The sequence below is a fragment of the Carcharodon carcharias genome, chromosome 11 (genome assembly GCF_017639515.1).
Source record: "Carcharodon carcharias isolate sCarCar2 chromosome 11, sCarCar2.pri, whole genome shotgun sequence".
NCBI lineage: Eukaryota > Metazoa > Chordata > Chondrichthyes > Lamniformes > Lamnidae > Carcharodon > Carcharodon carcharias.
The window spans coordinates 94,333,598-94,351,403 of NC_054477.1; the positions used below are offsets into that span (position 1 = coordinate 94,333,598).

The following is a 17,806-nucleotide window of genomic DNA, read 5'->3' on the forward strand; positions in this document are numbered from 1 at the left end:
AATGAATTTAAAAAAATCTCATCACAATCACATTTAGTTTCACATAGGCAACATGAACAAATCCATAGATAAAAGCAAAAAACTGTGAATGCTGGAAATCCAAAACAAAAACAAAAATACCTGGAAAAACGCAGCAGGTTCTGCAGAGAGGGACACAGGTAACGTTTCGAGTCCGAATGACCCTTCAACAGTTCTGCTGAAGGGTCATTCGGACTTGCAATGTTAACTGTATCCCTCTCTGCAGATGCTGCCAGACCTGCTGAGTTTTTTCATGAACAAATCCACTTCTTATATGCAAATGATGGCTGGACAATGCACATGTGACCCTTGCATCTCAGGCAGACATTATTTGGCCTCATGAGAATTGGTCATCAAACTTAGTAATTACCCTGATGCTGTCACACTGAAGTCTAGTTTGCAGATGTTACAAGTATTTGTCGTGACCAATTGCCCAGAGAAGCCTTCCTCTGCCCAAGAGCAGGGCCAAAACATACCTGTCATGCAGAGCCTTCTAACATGACCCGTTCAGCCCCAGGACAGTCTCTTCAATATGCCCCCAACAGTGTTACCTCAGCTCCAGGGCAGGCTCTGACTCTTTCTTGTGCAGTCTTATAACTCTTGCAGTCTTTCACTAGTCCACACTGTTTTTTAGACCACCTCCTAGTTGTGCCTGTCTCCCACCCTCCGCTCCCTTCACCACCAGTTCTGCCTCTATCTTCCCCTCCCATGTTCTTTACACACTTCCCTTAGTCCTGCCTCCATCTCCTCATTGGTTTTGCCAAACATGCCCAACCTTGGCACAGCTTGTGATACCTATATTAGGGCCAGGATCTTTAGGTCGGCGAGCAGGGGGGATGGGGCGCACTTGCCGACGGGTAAAATGATGCGGGATGACATTGGGCGGAACTCCCGATGTCACCCCGCGTCATTTCAATTTTCAGGTCAGTGAGGGTGCAGCTGAATCAGCTGTGCAACCCCCAACCTGTCAACGGCCAATTGAGGCCATTTAAAAAGTAATTGAGATACTTGATGGATCCGGGAACCCTGGCCAGCTTCAGAAAAAGCATGAAGCCTCATCCATGGGCAGAACGAGGTTTACCATAGGGTTTTAAAAATGTTAATAAATGTGTGCTTGAAAGTGATGGACATGTCCCAACTCGTGTCACATGAGGGGACATGTCAGCGAAATTGTATTCTTGCCCCTTCGCCATTTTTAAATTTGGCGCTGATCTCCCTGAGGCAGCACTTAGCCTCAGTTTCCCCATAACTCTTGATTCCCTTACTGATTAGAAATCTATCTCAGTCTTGAATATACTTAACAACCCAGCCTCTACAGTAAAGAATTCCACAGATTGTCTACTCTCTGAGAGAAGAGATTCCTCCTTATCTCTGTCTTAAATGAGCAACCCCTTACTCTGAGATTATGCCCTTTGGTCCTAGACTCTCCCAAAAGGGGAAACAACCACTCGGCATCTACCCTGTCAAGCCTCCTAAGAATCTTATATGTTTCAATAAGGTCACCCCTCATTCTGTGTTAACTCCTTGTATAATTAACAAGTTCATTGCCATGAAGTGGGAGGGCAATAATGCAATAAATGTAGAAATATGATGTGTAATTTCATGAAGTCAGGCTGTAGATTGACAGCACTGCTTGCAGTTCTCTATATGACTAAGTGCAGAACTCAACAACGTGTAGTTCTTCAATATGCAGTAACACTCGGGCTAGGCTCAAGTGACATCACATGCATTGACCAGGTGGCAGTGTCAATATTCACTCCATTCACTAAACTGCAACAAGTCTTTCAGAAAATATATTTATACACATGGTGCTTTTAAGTATGAAACTATCGTGGTTGAGAATTTTTACATAAAGATAATTACACTGTTCCTTCTGAACAAAATACAATCTTAAACATTAGCTTAGTCATATACAGAAGCATTTCTAATGTAAATTCAAACTGATTTTCAACAGATTAAGTTAAACACAAATACCCTGCTCTATTTAATATTGAGTATTTTCTTCAACAGTCTCGTTACTGAAAATTGCTAAGCTCCAGGACTAGTAACTACAAAGTATTAAGCTAAACTGATACATGCTTATGAATATCTCACATACTTAAAAGTGATACCCATATTTTTAACCAATGGGATCTAGATTTGTGCATGCATTATATATGGCACTGAAAAAGACAGGTCTAAAATACATGCACCTAAATCTCAAGTCAATTTTTTATTGCAGCAAAATTTTACATGAGGGCAATACTTTTTTGACTCCTTGCAGATTCAAGGATATCTGACAAGTAAAGACCATTCTATGGGTTAAAAATATTTCAAGGCAGCTTGAGCAACAGTTTTAGAAGTATCATGGAGCACTTTTAGAAAAATATGGTTCACATTGAATATTGATTATTAAAATGGGAAACAATATTGTATATATAGAAGTATTCACATCCATCTTTGACACAGCTGCCACATAAAATGAACAAATGTTTCAGCTAGGACATTTTTTTATTTCTATAGATGGATAACTGTTGTCGCAACAAAATTGAAACTGATAAACTGTTGAATTTAAAACATCAGCACATTATAGGAGCTTGACAAGTTATCTTCTATTTCTTCTGAAGGTTGCAGAGCTTTTGAAGGGGTCAAAGTCTTCCTGAGAACAAATATATAGCATTAATACCATTAGAACAAATCTCTCACAAAGTTGGATAAGCAAAATGTTAGATCAGTTGACACCATATCATCAATAAGGTTGTGGTATCTAGAGATTAAAATCAAATGAGATTGTATCACATTTAATAAATACCTGCATTTTAAACAGGCAATTAACCTTTAAACGTATGCACTGCACATTGTCAAAAAGACATAGGTACATTAACGTGCAACATTAATGCTTACATTATTTTTGAAGCACAATGTTTTATTCCTGTGTGGTAAGTGAGGAAAAGACAATTGCATTGAGGTGCATAAATATTCTTCTGGTAAAAGTGCAGTATTGGTTAACTCAGTTTGCCATTAGTGAATTGACTGCAGGTGCAATTATCTAAAAAGTCAAAACTTGTATAACCAATTAAAGGGTATAACACAGCAAAATGTATAATATGCATAAATCATTCAATAAGATGTTGGTTAGTTTCAACAACTTTTAATTATAATAGATTCAATGGACTGAAATTAATTGAATTAATTCATAACTGAGTGCTTTTTTTTTTAAATGTGGCTTCAAACAGTTGTTCATTTTATAGCTACTTGGCAGAACTCTCAAAATTCACAAACTATAACCATTTGCATTTATATAGCACAGTTTATTGTACAAAAATGTTCCAAGGCTTTCGGAGGAGCGGAAAACAAATGCCAGGCTAAAGGAGGCTAGATTAGAATGGATGCCCAAAGGTTTAGTCTAAGAGTGGTTTTGAAGGTAGTGCCTTTTACATTCCGAGGACTTCTCAAAACACTTCACAGCAAATGAAGTAGTTTTCAAGTGCAGTCACTAATGTGGCAGCCATTTTCACACACCAAGGTCCTACAAACAGCATTGAGATAAATGATCAGACCACTGATTTGTCTTTTTTTTAAAAAAATGTTGGTTGAGGAATAAATATTTGCCACAACACCAAAAGAAATCCTTCTGTTCTGCTTTGAATGGTACCACGGGATTATTTACCTCCATCTGAAGCAGTAAACAGGACTTCTATTGAATGCCTCAACCAAAAGGTGGGATCACTCTCTTAGTGCTAGACTGGAAGGTCAACTTAGATTATTTGTCCAGCTCTCTGGAGTTGGGCTAGAAATCAATGGAAAGGAAAATCAGGCAAGGTGTACACTGGGTCAGTGTCTGTTTCCAGCCTTTCCAAAAACTGTAAATTATCCAACATTTCCCAAGTATTTCACTCAAGCTTCTCTGCTGTGTTGGAAGCCCTGCTCAAGAAGATGGGTGATTCTCTGTACGCCCCTTCCCTGCTACCTGGCCAGGGTGAAGGCCAGGTGCTGCCTTGGGGACTTTCTTCACCCTGGCCAGGTAGCAAGGAAGGGGTGTACAGAGAATCACCCATCTTCTTGAGCAAGGCTTCCAACACAGCAGAAAACCTTGGTGCCTGGTTAAAGCAATTTTAAGTTCCCCTCTTGTCTGCATCCAATGTGCACCTCCCCTTTAAAAAGTGTTGACTGCCTGAAGTGGAGTTTGTTTCCTTCCAGCCCACAGGCAGGCTTGTAGCTGATGAATGGTTTACCTCATTCTGGCTTCATGGCTGTATTACTGAAGACCAGGTCCAATTTCAGAGTTCATTGGGACCACATTAATGGGCACATGCAATATATAGCCTGCTCCCTGTGCAGCCATTTTCAGGTGCAACTGACTTTTAGGTCAAGTGTTAGTGAGTGTCAGATGCTGAATGGAGGGGTATTTAGAATCCACAGCCTATGGAACCCAGCAAAATCAACATTACGGAGTTTTAGACTGGAAAAAGTGAATATGTTCGAGGGGTTCCTTTGATCCGCACCGCCTGTGAGTGCAGTCTCCAGATTGTAGTATGGGATCATTAAATAACCCAAATGTATACAAAGACATTTCTTTCATTTTGTCAGAAAGCAAACTGTTTCTCCATCTTATTCCCAGAAATGTTATTATTAATTCATTATAACTGCCCATTTCTATATTACATGCTTTAAATGTAACGGGAGTAACAAATTATTCGACCTTCCCATTATATTCAGAGTCTTTAGTTCTCCTGGCCCCAGTACTGGCAGAGAGAAGAGATGGCTGGTGACGAGTGATCACATTTCTTTCCTTCCCCTTGCAAATTAGAAACTAATGAAAATTCCACATAAATTTTCTGGTACATTCAATGCCTCAAAAACACACACACACACACACACACACACACATATAAACTTAATTGATGCCGATGCTGCCAGACCTGCTGAGTTTTTCCAGGTAATTCTGTTTTTGTTTTGGATTTCCAGCATGCGCAGTTTTTTTGTTTTTAAACTTAATTGATGTTTAGTTCCAAAGAACAATCATAGAGGTTTTTCATAAGGCACTTAGTTGTTTGCACTGTGCCAAATTAAGTCGGTCAACATTACATTTAATCACACTTTAGACTCAAACAGCTGATTCCTCCTACAAGATCAAATGTTTTCCTAGGCCAATTGGTTTCAAATATAGTAGATAGATAGAACAACTGTGATATAAAAGTATGGCCATGGCAGCTTATTTTACATACTCAACTTGTAATCCATTGGAAAAGTACAACTACTGTGATCTGCTTTTAAAGGACTAATAAGGCACAAGAGTGCAAGTCACAGATAGCATCTATCCTGCAAATCTCAGTCATAGCTAAAATTAGCATTAAGTCACAATTGTTAAGCTGCTGCTACTCTCTAGTAACAGGATAAGATGAGTCACTTATTCACATACTGGAGATAAATTCATGCCTAACTACACTGTTCCTATGTTACACTTGATGACATTTAAAATGTTGCTGGGGCCACAGCAACTGAAAAGTACAATCAAAATTAATTCCACATTTGTCTTTGCTAATCTTATCCTTTTTATATAAAAGTTTTTACAGTCCATTTTAAGTTTCTCACTAATTTACCATCATGTTCTATTTTCTCTTTCTTTCTCAGTTTCTTGGCCCTCCTTTGCTGAATCCTAAGATTCCACCAATTCTCAGGCTTACTACTATTTTTTTTGGCAACTTTATAAGCCTCTTTCTGTGATCTAATGCAATCCTTAACTTCTATTGTTAACCATGGTTGGATCACCATTCCTGATGGGCTTTTTTGCCTCAAAGGAATGTAAATTTGTTGTAACCCAGGTATTAATTGCTAGTCTACATTATACCTTTTAATGTAGTTTTCCAATCTACCACAGACAACTTGCTCCTCATAAAACAAAAACAAAAATACCTGGAAAAACTCAGCAGGTCTGGCAGCATCTGTGGAAAGGAGCACAGTTAACGTTTTGAGTCCACATGACTCTTCAACAGAACAGCTCCTCATACCTTCACTGTTTCCTTTGTTTAGATTTAAGACTCCAGTTTCATCACTTTCAAACTTAAAGTAAAATTCAATCATATTATGGTCACTTTTTTTATTATTCATTCATGTGGGCGTCGCTGCCTCAGCCAGCATTTATTGCTCATTCCTAATTGCCCTTGTTAAGAGTCAACCACATTGCTGTGGGTCTGGAGTCACATGTAGGCCAGACCAGGTAAGGATGGCGGGTTTCCTTCCCTAAAGGACATTAGTGAATCATTTGGGTTTTTACAACATTCGTGAATCAGATGGGTTTTTACAACTATTGGCAATGGTTTCATGGTCATCATCAGACTTTTAATTCCAGATTTTCATCGAATTCAAATTTCACCTGCCGTGGTGGGATTTGAACCTGGATGCCCAGAGAATAACACCCTTAATCTTTGGAATACAAGTCCAGTGACAATACCACTATGCCACCACCTCCCTGTAGTCTTCCCTAAAGATTCCTTCATAGTGAGATTATTAATTAGCCCTTTCTAAAATCTAAGATCTAAAATAGCCCATTTTTTTAGTTGGTTTCTCAACATACTGTTCTAGAAAATCATCTTGTATACCCTCCAGGAATTCATCCTCCACAGTATAAGTGCTAATCAGAGACTCAGTCTGTAGACTGAAGCTGATTTCTGTATTATCCTTGTTACATGTATCTCTAATTTCCTGATTGACACTGTGCTCTATATTACCACTCCTGTTTGGTGGGATATAAACAACTCCTACCAATGATTGCTGCCCCTTGCTGGTTCTTAGCTCCACCCAAACTGATTCTACATCTTGAACTTCCTCTCTTACTAATGTTCTGATCCCATCATTTATTAACAGCGTGACCCCCACCTCCTATTTTTATTTTTTGCAACCTCTAGCTTTTTCTGCTGGTGGATTCTTTGTACGCTCAGTCCCTTCCTGCCATATCAATGATCTTATTACTATGTTGCTCCCTTGCCTGGTCCTCTCTCTTTAATTTAGTACATCTTCCCTCACCTGATCACTCACCCCCACTATTTAGTTTAAAGCCCTCTTTACCACCCTGGTCATACAACTCGCCAGAACACTGGCTCCAGATGGTTCAGGTGAATACTGTTCCAACGGTACAGCTTCCACTTTCCTCAGTACTGCCAGTGCCCCAAGAATCAAAACACATTTCTCCCACAACAATCATTGAGCCACGTATTTAATTCTCTAACCTTATTTACCCTATTCCAACTTGCTCATGGCTTAGATAATAATAGAGATCAATACCTTTGAGTTTCGGTTTTTTTAATTTTGCCCCTAATTGCTCACATTCTCTAAGCAGAACCTCTTTTCTTGTCCTACCTATGCCATTGGTACCTAATTGGACCACAACTGGATCCTCCCCCTCCCACTGCAAGTTCCTCTCCAGACTGGAGCAGTTGTCCTGAACCCTGATACTGGGCAGGCAACACAATCTTCTGGACTCTTGCTCTCAGCTGCAGAGAACTGTGTCTATCCCCAAGACCATACTGTCCCCTACTACCAATACATTTCTATTAACTCCCCCCACTTGAATAGCTTCCTGTACCATGATCCCATGGTCAATTCACTCATCCACCCTTGCTTTCATCCATACAGGCTGCAAGAATTTTGAACCTGTTGGACAATTGCAAGGACTGATGCTCTTCCACCTTTACCTTCTCGATCCCTATACCTGGCTCACGAGTAGTCACACCCTCCTGTCCCTGACCATGGACCAAATCAGATGACCCTATCCTAAGGGGTGTGACCACCTCCTGGAACAAAGTATCCAAATAACTTTCCCAACTTCCTGACGTGGCATAGTGTCTGTGGCTTGGCCTCCAGCTCAATGAATCTGAGATGAAGTTCCTCCAGCTGCAGACACTTATTCAGATGTGTTTGCCTTGGATCACACAGGTATCCACGAGCTCCCACATTCTGCAGCCAGCACATATCACCTGCCCTGCCATCTTTCTAGCATTTAATTAAAGTTTAATAAATAAAATATTAATTTATGTCTCTAGTCCTGCCTGTGCTTATATACTTATTAATTCCAGAAATGTTCTACTTATCCTGATTGAAATTCTTTAGTTACGTTAAAAGGAAATACTCACCAGCCAATCTAATAAGCTTTACTACTGTTAGTTAACCTTACTACTACAACTACTAAAACCTTACAATTACTAAAATTACCCGAGTTTTGAGAGATAAATGAGAAAAGTACTCACCAATCAACGACCCGTTTTCCTATTACATCACACATTGCTTTTTCTCAGAATGTGGTCGGTCCTCTCTCGAGCCACAAATTGGATAGCTGGTTTAGCTGCTGTTTCTGTTGCCTCCTGTTTTCTGCTCTTTTAGAGGCTGCTGTCCATCTCCAGGTCCTCTTCTCTCCACTCTTTTAGGGCACTAGTTATAACCTCAGTGCAGTTATGTGCTGCTGACTGGGATATACCAGACAAATCTCCTGATGAGTCCTGAAAAGATCCTGAGGCACAGAAGCTGACAGCAACCATTACCTTTACCGCCACTGGCAGGGCATGGTGGTCAATGGGTTGTGACTTGAGTTGTTACTAGACCATGTGACATATATCTGTCACCGTCTCACGGCTTATCCTCAGTCGCCATCAGCAATGATTCTCCATCATATTGAGGTCTGGTGTCCTATGTCTGTACACCCTTCCCACAGGGTAGTACCTGGTTGTCCTTCCTCTCCTCCTCCTCTTCTTCTTTCCTGGTGTGTGTGCAGCAGCTTCTTCCTTCCAACCTTTTGCCCTCCCTTTGGCCTCTGGCTGCTCGAGGTGACTGGTTTCTATGTGTCAGGGTACCATGCCCATGTTCCTTTGCACAAATCTCTATGTGCCCTTCTCCAGCACAAAGTCCTTCTTGGCACCTGGGTGCACAAGTCAGTAGGGGCAAAATAAATTGCCCTGCCAGAAAAACAACCTCACCCTCCTAATCCCATGTGTTAAGGGAAGACAGTTGGAAATGATCTTGTGTCACTTCTGGGGCACTGAATAAAAGTTTAAGGCAAATTCCACATGGGTCCCCTACCTCTCAAAAGGGGTACCCTGACTATCCAAACAAATACACCAAATTCAGACCTGCTCTTACCAGGTCTACTCTGCACATTTCAGGTTTCACAATCCTAGGCTAACAAAATTCGACTTTTGTGGAGGCAGCTGATGATTTACATGGCCAACTGCCTTCGTACATCACACGGGTGAAACGAGCCTCGTCCCATTCCCACTCCCGTGAAAATGGGAGTTGCCGTGTTTGGGGGCAGAACTTACAACATTTGGCCACTTTGCAATTTTCACCATGACAGAGAGGCTCTCCATCGTGTCGGAAAGCTGGGCCTAGGTTTTCCTGATATTGATGTGATAATCTGGTTTTGCCTTTGTTGAGCATATTTAGGTTGAGTTCATCAAAACATGTTCCTTAAAATTTTATGAGTGCTTCCTTGAATACTGCTGTCTGAAAACGGAACTAAAATCCATTTATAAGATCACAATAAATTGCAGGATAGGGGCTAAGATTTGCATTGATTGCAACCACTATCAAGTAGGCGCTACGTTCTCTATGTAACAAAATCAACTCCTTTCATATTCATATGCTGCTGGGAAATTAATTCCCAACCACCCGATTCCCTTGCTGAACAAGATCACTTATACAACTTAATCTAAGGGCATATCGACTGAAATATGCCATCAAAATTAGGCACGGGAAATATGGCTGGGCCACTCTAAACTTGAAGATGAAAGGTAACCTGAAAATGCTGAAAACCACAGCAAATCCATTAGCTTCTGAAAAAAAAAAACAGCCAACATCTCCAGTGTAGATTCATCAAAAATGGAAATCAGTTCTACTAAGTGGTGTGTTCAGCAGGTGTTGGGGGTGGGACACATGAGAGAGAGAGAGAGAGAAAGAGGCAATAGGTAATAGTTAACAGTTAAGATGTTGATTCCTATGTCGGAAAGGCAGTTTCAATAACCTACACATGTTCTCAAAATTACCAATAGATAAAAATTAATGGATAATACAATACATAAAAAGTCAAGTCAGTGAGGCATTCAGAACAAAGAAAGAACATGCAGTATGACAATAAAAGAACAAATTGACATAAGTAGTTAAGGAAGGGAACAAAATGGCACAGTAAAGATGCATACAAAGCTAAAAATGGGGAGGAATAAAGCAGGAGGCTTAGGAACAGAGGAGTAGGCCATTTGGCCCTTCCAGCCTGCTCCACCATTCAATAAGATCAAGGCTGATCTGGTTGTGGTTTCAGCTCCACTTTCCTGTCTGGCCCCCATAACCCTTGACTCCCTTGCCTAACAACAATCTGCCTAACTCTGCCTTAAATAACTTCAAAGACCCCTCCTGTACTACTTCCTGGGGGAGTGAATTCCACACATCAATGGCCCTTTGGGAGAAAAAGTTTCTCATCTCTGTCTTAAAAGTGGGACTTCCTAGTTTTAGCCTCCCCCACAAAAAGAAACATCCTCCAGTTATCCACCGTATCAAGTCACCTCAGGATCTTATGTATTTCAATAAGATCACCTCTCATTCTTCAAAACTCCAATGGGTATAGGCCTGTAGATATCTCGTTGGGAGAGAAAAACACCTGGGGCTGTTCTCCTTGGAGAAGGTTCAGGGATTTAGGAGGTGCTCAAAATCAGAAGACAGAGTCTAGACAGAGTAGTTAAAGAAAAACTGTTCTCCTTGATACAAGAATAAAGAACTAGAAGACACAGATGAAAGGTGATTGGCAAATGAATCAAAGGTCGCATGAGGAATTTTTTTTTTGCAGTGAGTGGCTATGATCTGGAATGCACTGCCAGAAAGAGTTGTAGAAACAGATTCAATCATTGCTTTCAAAAGGTAAATGGATGAGTATCTGAAGGCGAAAGAAAACTGCAGGGTTATGGAGATGGGGTAAGAGTGCCTAGCTAAATTGCTTCTGCAGAGTTGGCATGGGCTTGATGGGCCAAATGATATCCTCCTGTGCAGTAACTTAGACTTATTTGTGCCTGTGTCTACAAATGCATGAGGCAGACAAAGCACTCTATTTTTTCCTGTCTACAGCCAATGTTCTTGTGTCACTCCAGAAGCTGTTGGCCATCTGGAGATTTCTTCTGACAATCTGGCATCAGTTTATCTTGGGTGACTGCTCTCATTTGCTTGCCACTATCACCTTGCCACTTCATCACACCAGGCGCCATATTTAAAGTGCAGCCCCGGGCACACTTTTCAGTGCTTCCAGCCCAGGACTGCTACGTGGAAGACATGGCCCCAGAACCCAGGTTCAACGATGTGTTCCTTGAATGCCTTTTGGAGATGGCGGAGTTCCGTCGTGATGTCCTATAACCCCGCTCTGGCCGCAGGATGGGCAGCAACATCACCAATCCAGCTTAGGAGGCTGTGGCAGTGATGGTCAGTGCCAAATCCTTGCAAAAGAGGACAGCTATCCAGTGCCACAAGCAGATGAATGATCTCCTCCGTTGCGCCAGGGTAAATCACTCTTCTCATCACTCTCAACTCTTTCATTTGCAAACACGTCCACAGGGCCCTCACCCACTGCCAGTTCAAGGGACATCACCATTCACTCTCTCACACACATCTTCATTGTCCTCATCCCGTCCATGGGACCACTCACCACCCACACATGCCAGGCATACTTACCATCTGGCCCGGCAGGCATCCTGATTATACGCAATCCATCTCTATTCATGCAGGACAAGTTGGCACACAAGAGGGAGAGGTCGCAGATTGATGGAGGAATGCCTGAAAAAAAGGTCCTCACAGCCTTTGAAAACAGAGCCACCAGCTGGCTGGCAACGATCTGGACCGGTCCTATGCTGATGATGAGGTTGGCGCTGTTCAACCAAATGAGGATCCAGCAGTGCAAGATCCAGGCAAGACAACCATGCTGAGTGATGTGTCCTGTTTCACAGGCCACTGTCATGCACTAATTATCTCTCCTTGCTTCCGCAGGCACATCTGCCAAACAGCCGACAGAGTCCATGACCCGGGGCCTCCAACCAAGCCCCGAAGAAACCTCTGAAGAGGAATCTGAAGGCACTCTCCTTGAAGTCCCAACACAGCGCTCACCCACATCCTCCACCAGCGAAGATACACAGATCTTGTTGGGACCTAGCTTTAGAGTAGCCTCGGAATCACAATCTGGTGAGCACACGAGATAATTTATAATAGAGAACAAGGAAATGGCAGAACAATTAAACAACTACTTTCACAGAAGACGACACGAATAACTTCTCAGAAATACTAGGGAATAGAGGGTCTAGTGAGAAGGAGGAATTGAGGGAAATTAGAATTACTGAAAAAAGTGCTGGAGAAATTCATGGGACTAAAAGCTGATAAATCCCAAGGGCCTCATAATCTACATCCCAGGGTACAAAAGGAGGTGACCATGGAAATAGTGAATGCGTTGGTTGTCATCTTCCGAAATTCTGCAGAGTTTGGAAAAGTCCTGACAGATTGGAGGGTGGCAAATGTAACCCCACTATTTAAAAAAAAAGAGGGAGGGAACAAGCAGGGAATTGCAGGCCAGTTGGCCTCACATTAGTAGTAGGGAAAATGCTACAGTCTATTGTAAAGGATGTGATAAGAGGACACTTAGAAAATATCAATGGGATTAGACAAAGTCAACATGGATTTATGAAAGGGAAATCATGTTTGATAAACCTACTGGAGTTTTTTGAGGACATAACCAGCAGAATAGATAAAGGACAACCAGTGAATGTGGTGTATTTGGATATTCAGAAAGCTTTTGATAAAGTCTCACATAAGTGGTTAATGTGCAAAATTAAAGCACATGGAATTGTGGGTAATATATTGGCATGGATTGAGAATTGGTTAGCAGACAGGAAACAGAGAGTAGGAATAAATAGGTCTTTTTTTGGAATGTAAGCGGTGGCTAGTGGGGTACCACAGGGATCAGCACTTGGGCCCCAGCTATTCACAATATGTATCAATGATTTGGATGAGGGAACCAAATGTAATATTTCCAAGTTTGCTGACAACACAAAACTAGATGGAATGTGAGTGGTGAGGAGGATGTTAAGAGGCTTCAAGGCGACTTAGGCAAGTTGAGTGACTGGGCAAATACATGGCAGATGCTGTAAAATGTGGATTAGTGTGAAGTTATCCACTTTGGTAGGAAAAGCAGAATGGCAGTGTATTTAAATGGTGATGGATTGGGAAATGTTGATGTACAAAGGGACCTAGGTGTCCTTGTACAGCAATCACTGAAAGCAAGCATGCAGGTGTAGCAAACAGTTGAGGCAAATGGTATGTTGGTTTTCATTCCAAGAGGACTTGAGTACAGGAGCAAAGATGTCTTACTGCAGCTTTACAAGGCTTTGGTGAGACCACACCTGGAGTATTGTGTGCAGTTTTGGTCTCCTTACCTAAGAAAGGATATACTTACCATAGAGGGAGTACAGTGAAGGTTCACCAGACTGATTCCTGGGATGGCAGGATTGTCATATGAGAAGATATTGGGCCGACTAAGCCAGTATTCACTGGAGTTTAGAAGAATGAGAGGGGATCTCATTGAAACGTATAAAATTCCAACAGGGCTGAACAGACTGGATGCAAAGGTGATGTTTCCACTGGCTGGGGGATCTAGAACAAGAGGTCACAATCTCAGGATACGGGGTAGGCCATTTAGGACTGAGATGAGGAGAAACGTCTTCACTTAAGAGGGTGGTGAACCTGTGGAATTCTCTGCCCCAGAAGGCTGTGGAGGCCAAGTCACTGAATATATTTAAGAAGGAAATAGATAGATTTCTAGATTCTAAAGGCGTCAAGAGGTATGGGGGGGGAAAGCGGGAGTATGGCGTTGAGATAGAAGATCAGCCATGATCATGTTGAATGGCGGAGCAAGCTCAAAGGGCCGAATGACCTACTCCTGCTTCTATTTTTTCTAAATTTACATTGCACTTTCTGATCCGCAACACGCAGTGGCAGGGACTTCCCAGGTCCCCGGCACTCGGAGGACTGTTGGAGGACAGAATGTGGCTGAGTCCGAGTCAGATAATGAGCCTCTGGACTCGGCCATGTCACAGTTGCTGGAGCTGCAAAGGCAAGCTTGGAAGGCCTGATGGAGGAGTCCATCCATCTTCAGGCTGAGGTGTTAGCGTCAGTATGCCAACACACTGAGGTCAACACTGGTAAGATGGCAGCCGCCATGGTGACCTTGGTCCAGGACTTCACTCCTGCACTACTGCATAGGCTGAACTCCATCACTGATGCCATAGTTGGCCTCCAACAATGTGTATGTGAGAGGGGTGCAGGGCAGCTCGATCTCATTCCAGCTACCCCTTCTCCTCAAGGGGTCAGCCAGGGGCCCTCGGGCATCCATAGGGAAGAGGATCAGCAAGTGTACCCCTAGGACCATCCATTCAGCTAACTCCGGGAGTGTCCAGCCCTTCCTAATCCACTCTTCCTGTGACCTCAGCAGCTCCAGCTCCACAGGTCGAGGAGGATGCCACTCCCACAAAGCAGGACACCGAAGTCAGGCCAGGGCCCTCCAGGTCTCGGCTCTCCAGAGGGCACCCACCAAGGTCACCACAGACAGGGCGTAGCAGTCAACAGGCTGCCTCCACCTCTGCTATGAATATCCAGGGAGCACCAAGATGTAGTGGCAGGGTTAGGAAGGTTAAGAAGTTGTAGTTGCACAGCCTTAGCATGGGAGTTAATCACTTGTGCATAATGTTCACTACTGTAAACAAACTCCCAAAAATGTCTAACGGCAATGGCTCCTTGATCTGATGAGCGGAGCTTGTGTCACTCAGATGTGAAACCTTTCTGCACACGTGTCTCAGTCCAGGGCCGTCTGACCTCACGATCCCTGGGCACATTAGTGATACCTGCTTGTCATTGCTGCCAGAATGTCGTGAGCAGGGATCACAGAGTTCCGTCATTCTCTCAGTGTGCTCTCAGCACCATTTAGGTGGGGCTGTCTCCACTGTCCTCACTGCATGTCGTCATCATCCTACCACAGTCGAGCAAGTATTAGGGCCGCCACTGCATCTCCATGACAAGAGCATTATCACAGAGGGTATATGTGCTGCCATTAGCCAGACCGGAGTCAACCGTTCATAGTTGCAATGTGAGGATCCACGGTGTCTCCTCACTGCATGTCGTCATCATCTTCCACAAACCTAGCAGCTACGGGGACTTCCTGAGCATGCTTGCCTCGTCTGGCCAGCAAGAGTGTCTCATCACTGTCATCGTTGCCTTCGAGGGCCTGCTCACCCTCGTTGATGTCCTCCTCATTGGAGGAGACCACCAGCTTCTGCATCTCCTCCTCAGGCAGCTTGTCTCCCTGTTACAACCTGGGGCTGCAAAGGATGATGCACGACACCCTCTGTGGACTATATTGCAGGGCTCCACCAGACCAGTCCCGGCACTGGAACCTCATTTTCAGCATCTCAATGGTTTGCTTCACCAAGTTGTGAGCTGCAGCATGAGCCTCGTTATACCTTCTCTCTGCTGCAGTCTGAGGCTGCTGCATGGGTGTCATCAGCCACCTCGTCTGTGGGTAGCCCTTGTCCCCTAGGAGCCAACCCTGAAGCCTCTATGGACCTTGTAAGACGTCAGGGATCTGTGACTGACTGAGATTGTAGGAGTTGTGGACACTCACTGGAAACTGCGCATAGATCTGCGGCATGCGTTTGTGGTGGTCACACGCCAGCTGCACATTCAGTGAATGGAAGCCCTTGCAGTTGACATAATTGACCCCTGTTGCAACAGAGATCTGAGTGCCACATGAGTGCAGTCGATGACACCCTGCACCTGTGGGAAACCAGAGATCTGGGCAAATCCAATCACTCTTGCATTCTGGCTCTCTTGGCCCTTAGCAAAATGCACAAAGTTGTGTGGCCTCGCAAAGATGGCATCTTTGACCTCATTGATGCATTTGTGGGAGGAGGCTTGTGAGATCCCACAGAGGTCACCTGTGGAGCCCTGAAAGGAGCCACTGGAGTAGAAATTGAGCGCTTCGGTCAATTTCACAGCCACTGGCAGTGAATGCCCTCCATGTTCCCATGGCGCCAAATCCTGCAGTAGCTGGCAGGTGTGACCAACCAGTTGCCTAGACATACACAATCTTTGGCGACAATGGTTGTCGGTTATCTGCAGGAATGAAAGGTAACGCATATAGACCCTGGGTCTAGCTGGAGGCCGACCGATGGCTCACTGTGGCTCTTCAGCAGTGTGCACAGGAGCCCCAGCTGCCCCTTCTTCCTGAGGTTGCTGTTCCTCCCTCTGCCCAGCCAGGGCCTCCATCGCTCTCTTCTCCGTTATCTCCGCTCTCTGTATTTCACAGGAAGTTTACCAGGCTCCATGCTTCTGATGCGCTCTTTCTGTAGGATGAAAGAGAGAGAGACATGTGGGTTAGCTTGGGTATACCAAGAACCTCTCGATTAAGTCTGAAGGCCCCTTAATGCATACTGGAGCGTGCTGCACCACTTGGATGGGCAGAGTTTAGTGCGCTGCATGGCTGCCCGAAATCCCAACCCTCTCCGCCCCACTCAACCTGACCGATTGACGGCAGCCTTGACCATTGGACTGCATGCTGTGCTCTCAGCTCAGGTGCCTCCAATGCGCCTCAACCTTGAAGTCCAACAGGCAACCCGGACAGGAGCTGCAAAATGTTACTGTGCACTCAACTCCAAGTTCCCCTCAAAGTGCAGTCCGCCATGTGCACGTATTATACGTGCTGTTGTGAAACACATCGGCATGATTGGCCAGACGATCCTGCATGGGGGTAATGATTCCGGTGGGCTGGCCTTATAATGATATGCAGATGTACTACAGTGAGATTTCCAACATCTGATGGTGGGAAACGTGGCCCATCATTGACAGGCTAGGCTGATGATCGCAAATTGGTTGCACGATGTCGTGAAACTGATTTCTGGCCTTCTCGCCACATTGTCCGTTCGTGCTGACGTGTACGCTCGACACCAGCGTGCACGGAGAATTCCGTTCCCTGCCTCTCCCAGCTCTATCTCCTCCCGTTAGTTTCCCTCCCTCCCACTCTTGCTGCTCCTCCAGAGGCAGAATCTATGATTGGAGGAGCAGCAAGGGTGAGAGGAAGGGACCTGTGATTGCAGGGGCTGGAGCAGTGAGCATGGGAGCGACAGAAGAAATAAAACCAAACAAAAACCTTTCTGTTAATTGAAGTCAGAGAGAAAGTGACAGAAACAATTTTCTTCAGAGCAGAGCCTCAGAACTTGGTAGTCAATGGATAGCTGACACTTTATTTCCCTCCCTCTGGGAATTAAAAAAATAATACACAACTCTAAAAGCATTTATTAAGAGGGAGAGGGGGCTGCTTTTGGCAGCTTCTAGGGAGGATGCACTGAGGAAAGTCATTTTTAAAAAATCATTTACGGAAGTCCCCTCTCACTCCTCTCCCAGTTACAACATCCCTCCTAATTCAATATAAAATAAGTAGAAAAGAAGCGAATTGGGATCTCGGCACCGCCATTGGCGGATACAGAGGGGAAAGGGAGGCCAAGATGCCGGCAGGTTAAGTGACTCTAGCTGGAAGAGAGGGAATGTGGTGGTGATGGTGGGTGTGTGGAGAGTGTGACAGAGTGACAAAGAGAGGAGGGAGAGAGGGGGAGAGAGGGGGAGAGAGAGAGAGAGGAGAGAGACACTGAGAAAGGAGAGCAGAGGATTGGGGTGGAGGCGAAATGGAGGCCTCTCAGTGCAAGCGACAGAGGGAAACACTGCTCACTTTCACACTTAGAGCTTGTTT

The 17,806-nt window shown here is 44.1% G+C and overlaps 1 protein-coding gene across 4 annotated transcripts in view; it reads right to left on the minus strand.

Annotated features, from left to right (window-relative positions):
• Positions 1-1,800: 1,800 nt before the first annotated feature.
• Positions 1,801-17,806, minus strand: part of mre11a (MRE11 homolog A, double strand break repair nuclease) — a 133,164-nt gene continuing 117,158 nt past the window's right edge. For all 4 annotated transcript variants that reach the window (XM_041198929.1, XM_041198931.1, XM_041198928.1 and 1 more), the window contains exon 20: positions 1,801-2,656. In XM_041198929.1, coding sequence (XP_041054863.1) covers positions 2,603-2,656 — 54 coding nt within the window. In that variant the 3' untranslated portion in view covers positions 1,801-2,602. The remainder of the gene's footprint in view (positions 2,657-17,806) is intronic.